Consider the following 19,493-nt stretch of genomic DNA (forward strand, 5'->3'; position numbering starts at 1 on the left):
AGAAAGAAAATTATCCTGGCACCATCTTCCCCTTCCTATTCAAAGGTCTTTAATTACTACTCTGCTCTTCCAAATTTCAAGGCAATCTTTCCCATACTAAACCTCCAACTGAATGAACACAAGTGAAAACAAGTAACTTCACGATTCATCTCATTTTTGCTTCCTTATTAGTGAGTTTCAAAGCTGCTGAAAAGAATACATCCAACGTAAACTTCTGAAATACTGTGTAAGATACATATTATTATTCAAACACCTAACTGTGTTGCTTTGCTTAATCTGAGAGAATAATGGTATTTTTGTGTTGTGCAACTAAAGCAACTGATTCACCAGAACTTTTCAACCTGCTATCTGGCAGAATACTAGTGACTTAAGACCCGTAAAAGTAACAAGTGGGGAAAAAAAAAGAAAAAAAGGAAAAAGAAAAAAAAAAGATAACTTTGGCATATGGAAAAATCCCGGCATGAAACTTGTTTATACGGTACTGTAAATGTTTTTCTTTCAAAGTTCTCAAATGTGATGGTAGTTATAAATTAAAATGAATTTTTCTAGTTCATGAGCAAATCCTACCTTTTAGCCTTAAAAATTTAAACAGTTTTAAGTTTGTGAGTGGTGAAAGAATCCCCTTCTGCTTAACAGACAGTGAATAATAACACGCATCCATTCTCAGCTTGCAATGGCTGGAATTGGGGGCTCGGCATCCACTTTTTCCTACTGGCAACACAAGTAGGCCTTCTGAGTACCTATTGCTGTTTCTGAATATCAAATATTACGGACCAAAATAGCAAGTGGAAGTCTCATGAGAACTGTTGACCAAACAAACAAAAAAAAAATAATCACAGGCAGCATTTAAATCCCAGAGAGCCCTACGGGAGTTTTTCTTTATGAAATACATTATTTTTATCACTAAACTGCACAAGTGACCATAGAAGGACTATAAAACAGGGGAAAAAACAAGTGTGCTCACCTCTTGCACAAACGAAACAAAAGCCTACATTAACAGCTGATGAGGAGTGATTCCTTTTGGAATGGTTACTACAGATGAGAATGTGGGATGACACAAACAAGCTTCCTGCAGCAATACAGCCATCTCCTGAGTGATAGGCAATGGGACATCTGAAACATCTCACCATGCGACCTGTTTAATATAAATGCAGAAAAATGCACCATGTCACCCTGGAGTCAGGATATGGTACAAGACACCACAGACAGATGCAAGGCTGGTTTTTATTCCAATCAGAGTACTAGATTTAAAAGAAACACTTCCATCTTAAAAAAAAAAAAAAAAAAAGAAGTTTCATAGAAGTTACTCTTAACTTTCACTTTAAAACTCTGGAAAAAAAAATACATGGTTTTAATCATTCTAGAGTCTATTTATTTTTAAAATATTTGTGTTAATTTCTAAAAGGATTCTTTTTTTCTTGAAAAATAATTGTTCTAAAGGCCGTACCAACTGTCTTTTTAAAAAAACATTCCTTGGCCTTGCACTACTAACCCAGCAACAAATTGGTGTTGCGGTGTTGCGGTTAGGTGTTGCGGATCCAGGTATACTTAGGCAGCAGTCTCAGGCTGCTCGCTGTTTTCCCACCCACAATAGATTTAAGTTAATGACCTCATTAAGAAGGAAACCCTTGTTCCTTGCTGCATGCTGCATTACAGAGGGTAGAGTTATATTCATTGTTATTGTGACGATGCATTTGAGTTACCTCCTGCTGTTCAAAGCCAGCTCTATTCTCACCTTTGCTTGCTTTATGAATATCCTTATCCACTGAGCAGGCAGTACAGCAATGCTGCGGGCAACGAAATCCTCGCGACTCAAACAGAGCAGTGGCAAACTTGCGAACACAGGCCTCGTGATAAAATTTACCACACGTGTTGACGGAACAGCGCTTCACATCTTTGCCAGGAAGTTTGCATGAAAAGCACGTATGTTCTCCTTGTAAAAGAAGGAATAAGGGAGCCCAACTGTAACGGCCAATTCTTTGAGATACAGGTGTTGTTAAAAAAAAATTCTGAAGCAAACAGAGTTAACGCTGGTTTGAGCACCACAGGCTCCTTCCCTTCAAACAGGTAAGCTGGTTACTATAATCCACAATAACTATGTAATTGCTTTTAACATAAGTCCCTTATTCTGAGTAAAACCTTAAGTAGTTTATTACTTTTTTCTTACCGGGTACTTGCTAAGTGAAAAATAAGCATCTGACCGCAGAGGTTAAAAAAAGTAACAGAATAACCCAGACCCACTCCCAAAACCTGGAAACTTACCATCTCAGTTTGTTCTGATCAGAACACAGCTCCTCAGCAAAGTGGGAAATCCCTCCCTGTTTTTCAGACACAGGAACACACTCACCGTTTTTACACTCAGTGCAGATGAACTTCTCATCGGGCATTGATTTCAGGCCGAGGCACTCCATATGAAAGACGCTGCAACACTCGCCCTCGCAGGACAACAGAGACTCGCCAGAGCTCTCGCAGATCTTAAACAAGCAGACAGCTAGTCAGAGAACAAAGGGTACCTGACATACTTAAATGCAAATGACTACCAGATGTTAACAAAGACCAGAAACTGCTTGAAGTCTCTTTGGAGCTAAGATAAGGCAGGAGAACTGGCCTACATCCCACAGCAGACCCAGCAAGTCTCTGGGCTGAAACACTTTCTGCATCTTGCTCTCATAACTGCATGAGCCTGGACAGAGAGAGGAGAGGCACTACAGGATCCACCTGGACTCCTTGTTTTCTCATGCACCTGAAGAGTGAGATCAGCTTATTCCCTTACTATCGACCAGGAAACCGGCCAGAAGATTCTCGGATTTTCTCTTGAAAATACTGGAAAATTCTCTCTGCCCTATCCTGAAAGACCATCTGAAATCTTTGAATGGAGCAGAAAACGGCATCTACTTTTTCTACTTATGCTAGCAGGTATGGATTAGATACCACTTTCCAGCTTTTGCACTTTCTAGCATGCAGGAGGGCTTATGAATCATTTTCAGACCATAAAAACTCCTAAAAGCCTTTTATCTGAGATGTCGAATTATGAGACATAGTTAAAACTAAGTAGTGTAGTTTGAAGAGTCTGTCAGCTCAAACTAACAGAAATAGACGAACCATCTTTAGTATTCATTTCTTTACAGTACCATCATTTACCTGACAAACAGTGTCTTTTTTATTTGTTCCAGTTCCTCTCCTGGATAAGCTAGAGTCTACCGACTGCACATCAGAAGCATCAGCATCGGCAGTAGCTGATGGGCTGTCTGAACGTTTTCCAAAACTACCCTACAAAGAGGAAAAATCCAAGGCACTCAAAACAAGACACTTTCAAAGGACAGCCACATTCTGAAAAAAATAGTTAAGTCACTACTGATTAAAAGATCATTCAATATGCCAAGAAATACAGAAGTCCTTGAAAGCTGCTGAACTTCATTACAATGATACAAGGAGTGCTGCCTTCTCGACATATCTTTTACCTGTACAAGCAAAAAACCAAAAAGATAGCTATTTTACGTTTTCCAGACACCTCTCAATGTTACACCAAAATACGGCACCATCTCCCAATTCCCAAAGAATCTCATAACCTTCCAAAAAGCAAACCAGACAAAGAAGTAGGAAAATCTGTAAAGAAAGACTGTATCTTTTTTATAGCAATACAATGGAGGGGATTAGAAAGAAAAAGACTAGGCTTTATTTTTTATAGACAAGAAAAGACATTAAATTTGTAGAAGATACAGTGTTCACATATTTAACAATAGGCAACTGAAAAGCCTATTACACTGACAGATTAAACGAACAAATCCCTGTAAGAAACAACATGCCTTTACCTGTAAATCATTAAGTCCTCTTGAATCAGAGTCAGATGTATCTCTGTAAGCTGAGCTAGTCAGTTCTACATCAGTTGAGGCACGACTCCTTTTCTTTAAAGGTTTACAAGAATCTGAAATCTCGCTGGCACCTTAACACAACATACTAAAATTAGTTTTAATATATGTTCTCAACTTCTTGTTTAAAATTAATAAAGGAAAGATGAGAGACAGCCTGAAACTGTACTTTATTTGCTCACCTCAATTTTCAGTTTACAGCTTTGATACTAGTTTAATTCTCCCTGAAAAGCTAATTAACTGCAAAACCACCTTAGGAAGACCTTTTGACAAACTTCTGAATATGCCGACATAGTGGAGGAAGCTAGTAAATGGTATATATCAGAGGATAAACCCTTAGGAGATCACCTTTTCATCATTCATCTTTAAAATATGACTAAGCAAAGACTTGGGGTTTTTTTAAATTAAGAAATGTCCAGAAGAAGGACTTCTATTATGTGCTTACAGCACATTAACAAGCGCTATCTTTCCAACTAGCAATGCACAAATGAACAACAACAAACACCCCCCCCAAACCAGAACACCCTCACAAGAGAAATTAAGATCAGCATATCAGCATCTATCATGTTCATCAAGTGTTAAGACCTCTGCAGTTTACACAGAACGAAAACCATTGCTGAAGCGTGATGAGCCAGGAAGTTTTAAAAAAGTTTATTTTCGTATGTAACTCACCTTTCTGCAATCCTGTCTTCACTGCTGTCAGTGGAACCATTTCAACCTGTTTGAATAGGAAAATCCATAGTTAAAACCAGAGGAATTTTTCTCCCTAGTATTAAAAAGAAAACATTTAAGTTTAAGCGATTAGCATCTCTGAACTCAGATGTAGTCTGCCATCCCCTTCTTAGTGTGAGCCTTCTTGTCCTGTTGGATTTGATCCTAGCTGCCTATGCTGAGTACCAGGAGACAAGGCAGCCATGTGTTCACTAGCAAGGTCCTTTCCAATCACTCCCTTTGGGCATGAAGATGACAGGAAAGCTTTATCCGTGTCCAGCAGGCAGGAGCGGGCTTCGTTTTGGCAGCCAACCCTGATGCTTTTGTAAAACCCACACCTGTGTAAGCACAAGCTCCCCTTAACAAGTATGACACTCGGGTTAGTGAGACACTTAATGCATCGCCATTTAAGGCGCTTCCACCAAGCATGCACTCTCGAGCTCCTGGGAACAGACTTCCTCTCTGTATAGAGTGCTGCAAGGCGCCCAGCGATGGCGAGACGGACTTCGCACACAGCATTGCAGAGCTCTATACAGCTGGAAACTCAATGTCAGTATACACTTAAGCAGACAAGTTTACAATCTTGCAAAAGAGGTTCAAGTTCTCGATCCTATATCAGAAGGGTAAGTTTAGAAACTGTTCTGCCAATGTACATGTAACATGTGAGAATTTGGCGACTGTATAATAATTACAGAAGAAAGTTGTTGCCTAAAATCCTGTTTTTAAGGTTAAGAATTACAAGTTATTTCTTTACAATGTGGTTACATATGCATGTAGAAACACATTTAGTAAATATTTAAGGATTATTCTATAATTTTTTTAAAAAATATTTTATTTTGTTGTACAATAAGTAAAAACATACAATAGAAGGATTTGTATAGGATACATTTCGTAATACAAATATAAAATCTAAACAATCACTTTTATTTCTCCACTAGTCACTGTAACAGTAGCATTAACATTTTGTTTTTCCCATTAATTGTACTTGTTCCAGTTATAATTTTATACCAAGTTGTTGCAGACTAATTTGGGAATCAGTTGCAAGAAAACTTGACTTTGGGTAACAAATATTGTTGCATAATTGTAAGAAGTTAGTAAGATTTTTTTTTTAATATAACTTAATACATTCAAGGTTATGCGCATTACAGTGCATCTGTGTTTAATTTTTAGTCATATACTTTTCCTGAGAAAAGTTCTTTAATGTTCATAGTCTTAGTTAGCTAGATAATATAAGCAAGCAAAGCTAACTGGGATCCATGAAGTTCATATTGTTGGTTCTTATACCTTTGTTAAATTAAGAAACATTTACAAACATAAAATACCTCATTTGAAAATAGGGAGGCTGCAACACCTCATGACAAGAGGCTTAAGGGACTACGTCAGGTATCTTACGCCCAACATTTAAGTTGCTTTAAAGTTTCAGCAAGAAACTTTCTAGAGTTAGAGCACTCTTCTGCTGAATGCAGATGTAAATGCTACGGCATCAAAAGAAAAATACGAAAAAAAAAAAAGCAACTGGGTCCACTTTCAATCTCTGAAGTGAATGAAGTGCAAAACAAAGCAAAAGGGCAAAGAATAAATTAGAGAGATAAAAAACAATTTTTCCCCTTCCCATATAAATCTTTAGCCCAACTGTCCCTTTTAAAAAATTCTCACTGGTAAAAGCTATACTATGAAACATTTTATATAAAATTCTCAGGTTTCAAGTGGAGAGGCCCTTGAAGAGGGAAAATCAACCATGTAAGGAAAAGAACCAACAACTTTGACAAATTTGTTAAAAAAGTGTATTCAGTTTTTAATATTAATGTCCATCCACTGAACTTTCCTACTCATTTCCACGCAGAATTCTTTATAATTTTTTTTAAAGCAACAACATTTGTCTGTCTGACATCCAGATTAAAGGAATGCCCTGTACATGTTAGATCTACTTAAGGAAAAAGAAACGTATATCCCAGAAGATCTGTTTTGCTAATGTCTGCCAACATAAAAGTCTGACTACTCATCTTCAAGTTAAATCATTCTTAAAGTCCATTTTCAAAAGTGGTCAGATTAATCAGTCTAACTTCATTTGAAAAGCAAAACCTCAATACAAACCAGCAGCTAAATCAAGAGCAAAAGGAAGGAACCTGGTGGCAATTCCATCAAATAGAAATTACTGAAACAAGATCATTTTGCTCATAACAGAAATCTCAACGTAAACATGGCAGGTTCATTAGGAGTCTTGCATCATTGAGTTCCCATTTTCCATAGCCTGACTGATACTGTGAAGATGCCAGTAGCAGAGTCACAGCAATGGTATTGACAAGGGGATTTCATGAAGGATAGTCCAAAACGAAACCCGATGGGGAAAAATGGAGAAAAATAAAAAGGCACCAATATAAGCCACAACATTTATGAATACAATATATTTTAACTCTCTACATGGAGGAAGCCAACCTGCTCCTTTTTGATCTTCTTCTTTGGCACAACTTCAGTGGATTTCTCAGACTCTGAGCGGGTTCGAATCGATCTTCTCTGTTGCTTCTTTTCTATACAACCTGAAGAAGGAAAAAGGTTTCCATTATATGATTCCTTGTATTTCTGAGGTACAGCAAGATGTTCAACACCAAATCGACAGATAAAGTAACGAAACCAAGACTTTTTCCTCTTTTGAATGTTTTATTTTTAAATTCAGTTCCAAGCTATTTGCCAACTGGTGCTGTGGTTGCAGACAACACGTTCTGATTCCATAGACAGAGAGGTCAGCTTCAGAAAAAGACACTAGTAACAGAGCGAAACAAAAAGCTGGAATCCAGTTTACGGCAAACAGATTTTTGTAACACACCTCTCAAGCACAGTCTTCACTTTGGTTAAATTTTAACCAAATAGTCCATCTTTGGTGTTTATGGGAAGGTATCCACAATCAACTTGAACTAAAACAAGCTAGAAATTTAAGATGCAAAACATAGCTTCCAAGTTTTCACTCAAAACACCAGGTCTGTGCCCCTGCTCTGCGTGGGGATAGCCTTCTCTCAGAACCAGCTAACACAAAAAACTTACAGCAAGAACCACGCTATAACACGTGCCATCAATAAGAAATCTGAATGCTCAACTAAAGATTTTCAAGAGGTGAAGAAAAACTCAGCACAAACAGAAGCAGTGATCATGTGTTATTATAATTAACGGAAGTGAAAAACAAGTTTTTGAAAATATTACCATGGAAAACAAACTCAGATTAATGAAGGTTATTATGACATTTCAAGAGATGAAGTAGGAGCTACTGGTTTTTTGACAACTAAGGTTGGCAAAATCAGCAGACCTTTCTGTGCAGCAGTACCTCCAAAAAGGGCATACGGAGAAACATGTATACAACACTTAACACCATGTGCAACTCTTGAAACAAAGTACACACTTAGAGCTGTACTGACAGAAAACTGAAACGTGAAGATTTACAATTATCTGCTGTGAAGCATTATTCTTGTTTTTCAGTTTTCACCTACAGAAGACATGAATGTAAAAGACTTCGTATTCTTCCAAGCAAAAATACAAACTCTTGGGACCAGGAATTAGCTTACTGTGCCAGATAGGTATACTGTTGGAAGTTGTAAATCTGCGTCTTCTTGTTAGGAGATAAAATACCTAGAGAGATAGGCAGGCTTTCATCAGACACTGAAAGAAAGCCTTTCAGAAGGACTCCAGAAAAAAACTGAAGATTCATCTTGATTAATCAGATGAGCATTTATATCAAGGTTGCATGGCTCAGGAATCTCTCAGTAACTAAACTTTCCAGTTGAAAAAGTTGTCATTTTACAGTAACTGTAAAAAATAGGTTTTCTTCAAGGGAAAAAATATTTACAGCATATTAACTATTAATAATAGCAATGAGTTATTAATAATTCAGAAAGTAATAACTCAGTTCAACATCCTTCATGTTAGCACAAGTGGAACTTTTGGTTCCAATGAGCCGCATCCTTTGAGAGATACACACAGCTATGATGGATGTCAACACTAAAGCTAGGGGCCATCTTTTGTCACCTTTGTGTTCAGCTGACATTCTCTGAAGCAACTTAAAGTAAATTTGAGAAAGTGTAACCAAACAGTTCATTTAATCAATAATGTATTTTCTCCCTGTGCTGCCCCCACTGTAGTAAGGGAAATAAGATGCAAGCCCTGTATCGCAAGAGAAACTCCAGAATCACTGCATCTAATATTGGCTGAAAGCAATATTGATCAATGCAATGGGCACTTTTTCCTCTTCCCGCTCTCCACGGATCCAGTGCATCACCTCCACAATGCTCCTATCCCATCTTCGTGCATATTTTGATCCAGAGTTTCAGGACAGAATTCAGACCAGCAATCTACCTCACTACTGGCCAGGTCGGGTCAGGTTAATCCTGTTTCAGCTGTATGTGGAGACCAGAGGCACTATGAATTCTCATAGTTGTTCTCTTATTATCAGATTTCAAGTTACAGAATTATTTTCCCGGCATTATGGAATTCTGTATATCTAACTGCAGTTATTAATAAGGACTCCCAGAGTCATTCTGTAAAATACTTTACCGTAAAGGTATTCTGAAGTTCCGGTGACCTTAAATTTGAAAAAAGGACTTCGCAGTTATGTTCCGTGAGAGGGGACCAATAACTGTCTGGACTTTGGAAATGGCTTTGAAAGTGACTGTTTGGAGTGTATACTGAAGTAAAGCTCATGCACTCTATAGGGTGTTATCAGGTGGAGTTTTACGTATCCAAAAAACCTAAGAAAATGAAAAAAGAGAGGCTCAGAATTCTCACCCCCTATGTCTGAAGAGCCATTGTGAAGGTGAAGCCTTTAGTTCCCAGGTGAGAGAAACAAAACAGCGATCACCTCTCCTGCTGCAAGGCAATTAAAGTAGCAACTGTTTGAAAAAACTGAAGTAGCTACAGCAACTAAAACTGGAAAGAAGAACCACTGTTGACAACGCCAGAGGAAATCCCACTCACACCAGAATATCCAGAGTACTCAGCCTGTATTGTAAAGTCCCCAAACACAGTCCATAAAACAACGTGCATAAAAATAAGCCTACCTAAAAACTATGCAAGTACAGAAACTGAAGCGTGTTTGCAGAGGACAGCGATCCCATGTCTGTTGACCACTGAGGTTTCTGACCTGGAATCTCATTTATTTTGTTTGGAAAGGGAGAAATAACCAAACAGACCAATAGTTAAAGCAGAAGTGACACTTGGCAACATTATGAGATTTTTTTTTCTCAAGAAGAGAAGAGGGGTTTTTAGCATGTGTACTGTAGTAAGTCTTCCATCTTTTTTTGCTTCCATACCATGAGCTTTTGTACATCCTACTGTGAGAGAAAATCAAGGTGTCCTGCTGCAACTTAAAATTTACTTTTGCATACCCGATGTAAAACTAAGTATGTTTGAGACTATACCAAGGATGTGATTACAAGCACAGTAACAAACATGCAATAGTTAATGGATTTTACATGGCCTGTACAAAATCTGTGGTTGAAAAACAGAAGTCACTATAGGGACTAGAGGAACTTGAAAAGCTCTTGGTTTAGGACAACTCAAAAGTGTCTCTTTTCATGAACCTCCATCCTTTCACCAAAGGGTATCTGTCTCCTCTTGAGGATGATGAGAGGACATACTGCAGACAAATTTCTGCTAGTGGAAAAAAGCTCAATCCCTTTGGAAGAATTCCCATTAGTTGTTTCTCAAAAATCAGAACGTCAAAGAAATGTTGTTTTTCTGTTCCAAGTCTAGAAAGCACTCATGCAGTTTATCTTTCTCATTCTTCTCTACTACTGTACTACAAATTAAACTTCAAATAGCTTGTTCCAGGCTTTCCCTTTGCAGTCTCAAGCTCCATTATTTGCTTCAGTGGTTCTTCTCCCTCAGACATAATACTTCAAAACTTAGTGCTTTGTGATGGGGCCCCTAAAATGCCTTCAGAAGGCAAGCATTATCTCATTTTGCTGATGGAGTTAGTTGAAGCAGTTTAAAAAAGAAATCACTGTCCTTTACAAAGGTCATGCAGGAACTCAACAACAAAGTCTAGGAAAGCACCCATCCCGATTCAGAGTCATTCCTCACTGAACTATGCCACCTCCAGATTCTCTTCCTTTGATCCCAGCTGCTGTATTTTACATTTGGTGCCAAAAGCCATTACAATACTCTGCTAACACACATCCACTATGTTGTCTTCTAAAACAACTCGCCATCTGCTCTCCACAAGGCATCCATCCTTCTAATATGTTGACTTAGATACGGCAAGTTGCAGACGCTAAAAGTTCAGAGGCCAAACCAGCTAATCCCACCACAAAGACATCCTGTGTTTCTCAAGCATCTGGGCTCATCCTGTGTTATGTTAGCCATGCTTGTTACAACTATTATGTAAACAGAAAGATGTTAGTAATAATTTTAACTAATGAGAAAAATGTTGGGTTTGATATTTGAATTTAAATGCTAGATTGCTAAAGTTCAGACAAGGATTCTGCAATTTTGCCTACCTGTTGACCCAGAAGTTGTTTCAGGAGAGGACACATTTTGCACCGCTGCTTTGTCATTTCTCTGATTTGATGAAGAATTAAGTTTTTCTTGTCCTTTGACGCTTATTTCTGTTTTGTTACCAACTCCCTTAAAAAGAAAAAGAAGTAAAGACTCTCTTAACCTATTTATGCATGTGTTGATGCTAACAGGCATACCAATCTACTCCTAAGTCTCACAACAGAAACATTCAACTCTCTTCAATGCAACACATACACATAGTGATATCTACTACTGAACTGCTTCCTTGCAGAACTTTCCATCCCTCTCAATCTCCCCTTACACACAAGGAAAAAAAAAATTCCAGTGACTTTTCTAAACATTACCTTCTCTCTAATTGCTTAGGATGAAATAAATACCCTCCAGGTAGAGAGGCAGAAGGAGGCAGAGAAATAGCTCTAAACCTTTTCCTTACACTGACTGTGAGAAGCTGCTGTGCACCTGAAGGAAGCTAGGAGGCAGAACTCATTTTAGAAGTCTGTTACACAAAATGTCGATATTACTTTTTAATACATTAATAACAGTTTTCTCATCTCGTCTGTTTCTCACGAATCCATTGATTTTAAGATTTACAGAGAATTTCTGGATTATTTCAACTAGAAAGGTAGAATTAAACAGCTTTAATATTTTGAATGCATTATGAGCAAAAATGTGACCATCAGTGGGGAGCTCCTCTGCCACCAGGCAAAATGGTTACTGCAGAGCCTTTTGGATGCACTGAAATTAAGAGTTCAGTGCACTAAAAGATTCTGTTGTCACATCTGTCTTTTGATAGATATAATCTCTCCAATGAAAGGAACAGGTATTGTGAAAGCTTAATGGACACAAGTTTAAGCTCCACAGTAAGACAGACTTGGGATAATTGATGAACAAAAGAGGAGTCACTACACAAAGTACATACCTTAGTGGAATAAACAAACTGATCGATGAGTTTTCCATCCCCAGCAGCATTCTGAAGGGCAAAAACCTGTTCAATTTTAACAACTGGAGACATGTTACATTTTTGAAGATCCAAATTGTGCATGGTTATTGAAGCTGGTAAGGATTTTCTAGCTGCAGCTGTTTTCCATGCGATTTTCACAGGAGGTGGCTCCTCTTCTTCCACACTTGACTGCCTCCGTTGGCTTTGTCTTCGCACCTCAGCATTTGAAGGCGACGCTGCTACCACGTTGGCATGTTCTGGCTGGGTGTTCAATGCTGGCTTCGGTCGTCGGTTCTTCTTGGCCTCTGATTTAGAAGCAGCAGTCTTTTTGGCTTTTGACAAAACCTCCTCTGGCTCTTTGTCTATATAAATGAAGGTGTATTGTTCTATCCTTTCTTCCCGAGTCATTTTCAATGCTTTCTCAGCATGGGCAATACCAATATCCCACTGAGCACGCTCTCTTTGCGGCCTTGGTTTGCGAATCTTGAGGAACAAAGACAAGCAGCTAATTACACTGAAGATTTTGCCATGCATAGCACTTAAAATGCAATCCTGAGGTTCCTGAAATCTCTCAGTCAGCAGACTTAAGTTTGCTCTTCATTTACAGAGACTTTTGAAAGGTGGGCAGTGAATCCCCTGCTCAGAGTACAGGCAGATACTCCAGCTAGGTGATATGACTATCACAATTGAAAGTGTCTGCCCTGAGTTACAACTTCACTAAAGACAAGAACAGGCAATATTCAAGCCTTAATTCTGTTATGAGACACAGAATTAATCCTAATTTATCTACTTTTTAAATCCTCCTTCTTTTTCTAGAAACACCCTTTTCCTTCCACATCAATATTTTGACTAGCATAAATACTGACTGAAGTAGTCCATCTACACAGTAATTCCTGTAGCTAACACGTCCTTTCCAATAAAACAATGGAAAAGAACATATCCACTAGTATCAGGGGCTGGAAGAGTATCATTTAAAAACTGTATTTTCCAAAGAACAGGTTAATAGTGAACACACAAAACTGTTTTTATTTAATATTCTAATAAAGATGTAAAACTGTCTCCAATGCGCAGGATGACTACCATCATGAGGAGCCAACAAAGTAGGTTCAGCTATCAGCCTTTTCACATGGAAGTCATAAGAGTATGGAAGCATTTTTGTTATTTTTGTGAAAAACAATGCTGCCAGTGAAATGCAGACAACCCTTTACAAGGTAAAGTACTACAGTGTTTCAGAACTGCCCCACGAGAGTTTCACTCGCACAGGCACTGTAGATAACTCTCTACACAATTAGCGTTCGTCATACCTTCTGTTTCTCAGAGTGGTTGCTGGCTTGCTTAGCAGCCTCAGCCAGTAATTGCTCATACTGTTTGTGTCCTTTGTACTCGCGAACGCGCTTCTCGTGCACCCATGCCCTCTCTGGCTGGTTGCTAAAAAACTGAACATGGTATTCACGGGCACCTGAAAATGAAAAATTCTAGTCAGCAGTTTTATCAACATCACTTTGCTGGTTTAGCTTATGCTCTCCTCCTCCACATCACTCAATTCCTGCAGGTGGAAGTACCTAGCTAAAGTTTAGAAATAAGACGAGCCTATGTTTAGAACAGTTTAAGATGGGAAGATAAGTATACCTTGCCCACACTGAACACTTTCACACTTATCAGTGTCTTCTCATAAATACATGGACTGGAGAAAAGAGGGAGCATCTGCACACAAGCCTAGTTTGCACAGGCTCATCTGTAGAGATAATTTAATAAGTACTAGTTTTATACATTTCAGGAATAGTCCTGTTTAGCATACACACAAGCAGAATTCATCCTGCAAAGGGATTTCAAAGAGAAGATATTTTTAACAAAGGAACAACTACAGACACTTCATAGATTCTGGCAAAGATCTTCCTCCCTTACCTCTTGTATTAATTTTGGTATGAACATCAAGCTGCGGATCACATGAAACCATGCAAGGCCACCATGGGTATGTTCCCACCTTGGACCAAACCAGATCGCCAACCTGAAACTTGATGTCATGGGTGACTTGTGTTGGAAGAGAAGGCAAGAACTGCTGGACCTACAAAGAAAATGCAAGCTTAAAGCCACAGAAGACAATTTAATGCACTTAGAGATGCACACGCTATCCACAGACACTTGTTTTTTCTCTCAGGTATCCCTGACATTTGATAATCTAACATGAGACAAACATTTCTTAGCAACACAACAGAAAGGAGTTACACACAGCTAGGATTTACACAAGATAGTCCTTGACAAACCAAGATGCACAACAGCAACCTCCACCACCACCCCAAAAAAGTTTCTGCTTCGTAAGTTAAGAATGTTGCTTCTGGGATAAAATTAAAGCAGTAAATACAGTACAAGAAGAGATGTTTTGATGCAGTAATGATTAAAAAGGGTTTAAAAGAAATGGCAACTGGTTTATCTGACAAATTAAAGGATCCATGTAATAATTAGTCCAAAATTAGTAACACACCAGAAGTTCAAAAAGTGTTAATTAGTATATGTACTAACCGGGGTTTCCTCCAACACTGTATCTTCTCTTGGTCTTTCTGACGGCACGCTAAGCCTCTCATTTGGTCTCTAGGGAATGGGCAACAATGAAGAGAAAAAAGGAAAACAAACACAAACAAGGTAAGGGGACAGTAAAACAAAAAAAAGCATAATAATGAAACCAGGCAGAAAAAAAATAATTCACAGAGAAAAAGGCAACCACGAACCCAGAAATTATGAATATGATGATTCCTTATGCCCAACTCAAAACATAGTAGCACCACAATAAAAATATACCTTTTCTCCCTACGCTATTTACATCACCATCACACCTACATACAACGTTCTCCTGTAACAGCTGATAGAAGAACATACACTCAGAGACAGTAAACCCAAATAACTTTCCACTAAATGAATACACAACTTCCAAGAAGCAGATAAGAACATACGAAGGATATCCATAGTAACGTGATAAGTCTCACTGTATACCAGTTATTTTCAAAAACTACATTACAAAAATCGTATTAAATATACAATATGAAAATTGTAAAAATCGATGTTAAGTTGCATATGGTTGACAAATATACCTGGAGGATCAAAAGTCAACAACAAAGCCTACGGTGCGTTTATAAACCAGGCTGAGGCATGCACGCAGTCTATTCTGGCAGAGTAGGACAGGAAAAGGTTTTGACAGAAGAGGGATCATCACTAAACAGAAGCTAACATCATCAGTGGAGTGGCCATGATAGGGAGTGTGATGACACAGCAGCTGAGAAGATAAGAGGTGGGCTGTGAGCTATCTAATGAGACAGAGACCAGACATTTGCTTTTACTATAGCAAAGGAGAAGTCAGTAGTCAAAGGACTCAAAGAGCAGCAAAAAGGAGTCAGACACATGCAGTGAGAAACTAATAGTGCTGTTAATCCAAATTATACCTAGTCCGCTTAAAACGAAGACCCCACGTTAGTCAATACTGCATGCTTCAGCTCAGAGAAACTAGGAAACACACATGTAAACATCATCCGAACAACTGAAGTCAGTTGTGGCACAGGTCAGTATTTCATTTAGAGCTGTCTGTAGAAAATGATCATTTAAGACCGACCATATTACTACCTGCTGGGCAGAAATCATTCCTCCCTGGTACAGCAGAAAGCACAGCAATGACTCCTGTCTTTCTTTTGCCACAGTGAGTTAGTGGAAGCTTCACCTCTGCCAGAAGAGCCAAGCTGATTACACAGATTACAAACTTCCAGCTCCTCGCAGAATACAACGAACGAGCAGAGTCACTTATTCTTAAAACAAGTATTCAAAGCTTAAAGTTCAACAATGTTTTCATAACATTTTCATTTCCAATCAGCCTTTCAAGTATGAACATACCCCCCCAAAGTCAGTGGGTTTCCACAGAGACTACAGTGTCAGAATGAGGAAACAACTGCAGATCACCCAACTTTCAAATACCCATACTGAGTATAAAAGCGTAAAACAACTGTCATACCAGAAGTTTTGTTTGTTCCTATTAGGATGATCCTAAGTTACAAGTCTCATACCACTAATACTGAAGATGACAGAAGTGTACATGATGAACGTACATGAAGATGAAATCACGTAGCAGAAAGCCAAACGGTGGGAGGATGAAACTGAGACCGCACTGGATAATTCATAACAAAACCCACTAGCACAAAATCCTGTTCATGTCAGAGTGATCTTCTGTCTGCAACAGGGGTGAATAACATGAAAGATTTTACTGCAACACCTTTTGAAAGGGAATGGAAGCTACAAGGAGGACAAAAGCAAGACCAAGATTTCTGGTGAATTCTGGATGACACATATGACTAGGAACTTGAAATTCGAGAGGCAAGGTTTTAGTTCAATCTGGGAAAGACAGCACGCTGGAAAAGACAGAAGATTATGTTCTCGTGATAACCAGGTAACACCAGTCAAACAGAGGGGCAGACACAGCTGAAGCCTCAAGAGTAGAATCAGAGCCCCTGGTAAGAGGGAGGACAAAATGGTAAGGCAAAACTGACAGCCTGATGGGGGGGTGGGGGGCGGCGCGGAAGTCTGGAGAAGAGGCCAGAAAACCTGCATAAAAGACCATGCCTTCAGCTGAACTCTGAAAGAACCAAACTCACTGACGTTTGATTTAAGTGAAACTTGGGGGATAAACGTATGATTAGAGCAGCAAACAAAGGACAGGTAGACGAACAGCGTACAAGCAGCAGAGGCATTCAGCAGAGAGCTGGCCGTGAGAAAAGACCCCTCTTCTACCCCTGTACGCAGGTGTAATGCAGGCACGAGGGAGACGCCATTTGGGACATCACCTTCCCATTATAACTGCCTCCTGGTAGCAGGTTGCCAGCTGGACCTGTCAGTGGCTACAGCCACTTGAAAGTGGCTTCAAACAGCATTGCTGAGATCAAGAAAATTACGTACAAGTGCAGTCACAGATGGCTCGTATTTTAATTGGATAGTCCATTTCAAGTTTGGATTACAATGTTTATTAAGGTCTTGCTAAGCTTCATTAGAGCCAACTATGGTGATCAAATACAGTAGAAGCTCAAAATCTTGACACATCATCAAGATGACCTCTGGAAGAGGTCCGCTTGCCAGAAGGAAGATATAACAGTTGTAAAACTTGTAAATACTCCTTGTAAGGCATGAAATGAGCGTGTCTTCCATTAAAAATAACAACAACAATAACAATACATCAAGCATATGAACCTGCTATACTAGATCAGAGTCCTGATCCCTACAGGACAGGATCTTCTCCCAGACCTACCAAAAGCAGCAAGTATCAAGGGGTTTCACAGGAATTTGCAAGAAACTGAGCTATGTACTGTAACAGCCCAGGCCGAGTTGGGCAATTTCTGCCCTGGCCTGACATGACAACTTCTCCATTCCTGACACTCGCCACCCCTCTCTGCCACCTATTCCCCTCAAACTGGGAAATACAGAAACCAGTATCACAGAGTTGGCAGGGATAAGCAAGAGAAAAGGAAACAGAAGTAATGAAGTGGCTTATAAAATTGAAGAAAAAAGAATGGCTGAGAGGGCCAAAGACCAGTAATTTGTGTCTCTACTTTCTGGAATCTAAGTTAAAACACCACGTATATATACACACCCTGTATACGTACAACCAGATTACAAAACTTGACAGAAACGGTAATAGACGTCAATATTGAATTTTCCCAAAGTTTGCAGAGTCAGCTGGTACTTCTAATTTGCCTACTGGTTTAGAATACTAATTTCTACTGGCTTCTACATATACTACATAGCTCTTGGGTTTTGCACATCATCACGATATTTAGAATATCTTTCAAAAAATTAATGAAAAGCTGCAGTGCTGAATACTCCAAGTAATCCGACTTTCCACTGAATAACCCAGCATTACGTTGAGAGGCAGTTTTAGGAATGTGGATGCTTGTAAGCTTTTGGCCAAAAGCTTCATCTTCAACACTGTCCAAAGTGTAGCAAACTCTGAACATGCTAAAACACTAAATAATATTTTAAAATATTATATAACCCTTTCTAACATTTATTTTTTATGTACAGTCTTTTAACCAAAACCGTTTCCAAAACTGTTAACCAAAACAGTTTCTAGCAACCTAATATTGAATATCTGACAAGTAAATAAAGCCTCATGACTTTAAGTATGTATACAATTAAAAGTAAGGAAAAACACTGCCGAAGACTCATACTCCATCAACAGTATCAGGTATACAGACGCTTGAAACTATTATTCCACTTACATTTTGCTCCTCTGGTTCTAATTTTGGAATTTTGTGCGACTTGCGCTCTTCCGATCGGGAAGAGTCATGCTTGCTACTTTTTTTCCTTTTCTCTTTTCTCCCTTCATGTTTCGCCTTAGCATACTCACTCGCTTGTACTTCATTTAAAAGGTCCCCACACAGAGAGGACTCAAACAATTCCCTGCCGTTCTGGATAGTTTTGGTTATTTTTAATTTGATCTCTGGTGAGCCAGTCTTCTTTGGAATCACCGTTTGTGAAACTGAAGGTGGTGGTGGAGGCGGTGGCTGTGGAGGGGAAGGTTTTTCCAGAACTTCGTGCGGCCTTGCATTAGAGTTTTCCATTTGGTAATACTCTGGGGGACTAAAGTTCCTGACCGTACCAAAACCATTGGCAGAACCATTGGGATATTGACTGTACGTCTGGTATTTGGCTTGAGGTTCGTACATATTGATTGTTGGTGGGTAGCCATTAGTGATGGGTGGAAGGTCCTCCGTCGTGGGCGTAGGGTACTGAAAGCCTTGCTGCAGGGCAGTGTCGTATGGCGTTTGTCCACCATCTTCAGCAATGTCACTGCTGGCATCAAAGGCATCCTCTTGGCGGATGTTGGCTGAGTCAATGAGTTGAGGTGGTTGCTGAATTGTGTTTCCCATGATCCCTTGCATGAAAGAGAAAGAGAAATCCATTGTTCTGCTCCAGCATCCTTAGCTTTCCCTTTTTCTCATAGGGCCTAAAGGCAGGGAAGGGAAAAAAGAAGTCAGTGTAAATCAAAAGATAATAATTAAGCAAATTAAACTGTTGAGGGGGAAAAAAAAAAGAGACCTAAAGACCAATTTCCCCCTCTCCATTCAGTAGCCACCCTCTCATGGATTTAGAGAGGACTGGTGTTGCTGAATCTTTAAAAAGCACTCTTTATACATTTCTGCAGAACAGCTTTTTCACATGACCACTTTCTTCTTTTCCAAGACATTTAAAGAAATGTTATAAGGACCTACAAGCATTTAAAAATTGAGCCCCAGTGTTACAAAGGCAGAATAATGGTGCTAAAATTCCAACCACTCGCTACAGCCCTCCTAGTTTGGTGCTCGGAAGCGTTATTCTAACGCAAAGCAGTAAGACAGCAGACTTTCGACCCTCAAGCATACAGAAGATACCACGTTGTCTTGACACCATAGTCACTGCAAATCTAACAAGCCAGAAAAACCACATAAAGACTCCTCAAACAC

At 39.1% G+C, this 19,493-nt stretch overlaps 1 protein-coding gene across 5 annotated transcripts in view; it reads right to left on the bottom strand.

The window, feature by feature from the left end:
• Nucleotides 1-18,957, bottom strand: part of NSD3 (nuclear receptor binding SET domain protein 3) — a 34,910-nt gene extending 15,953 nt beyond the window's left edge. For 4 of the 5 annotated variants that reach the window (XM_009807685.2, XM_009807684.2, XM_009807683.2 and 1 more), the window contains exons 1-13: nt 18,270-18,957; nt 14,542-14,610; nt 13,927-14,086; nt 13,326-13,480; nt 12,001-12,504; nt 11,063-11,189; nt 7,017-7,117; nt 4,542-4,587; nt 3,813-3,943; nt 3,142-3,270; nt 2,348-2,474; nt 1,736-1,933; nt 965-1,135 (exon numbers count right to left, since the gene is read on the bottom strand). In XM_009807685.2, the coding sequence (XP_009805987.2) occupies nt 965-1,135; nt 1,736-1,933; nt 2,348-2,474; nt 3,142-3,270; nt 3,813-3,943; nt 4,542-4,587; nt 7,017-7,117; nt 11,063-11,189; nt 12,001-12,504; nt 13,326-13,480; nt 13,927-14,086; nt 14,542-14,610; nt 18,270-18,953 (2,602 nt within the window). In that variant the 5' untranslated portion in view covers nt 18,954-18,957. Of the gene's footprint in view, nt 1-964; nt 1,136-1,681; nt 1,934-2,347; nt 2,475-3,141; nt 3,271-3,812; nt 3,944-4,541; nt 4,588-7,016; nt 7,118-11,062; nt 11,190-12,000; nt 12,505-13,325; nt 13,481-13,926; nt 14,087-14,541; nt 14,611-18,269 lie in introns of all 5 variants that reach the window. The other variant, XM_059831370.1, reaches the window with a different exon arrangement.
• Nucleotides 18,958-19,493: the final 536 nt, after the last annotated feature.

The sequence above is a fragment of the Gavia stellata genome, chromosome 31 (assembly GCF_030936135.1).
Source record: "Gavia stellata isolate bGavSte3 chromosome 31, bGavSte3.hap2, whole genome shotgun sequence".
Classification (NCBI taxonomy): domain Eukaryota; kingdom Metazoa; phylum Chordata; class Aves; order Gaviiformes; family Gaviidae; genus Gavia; species Gavia stellata.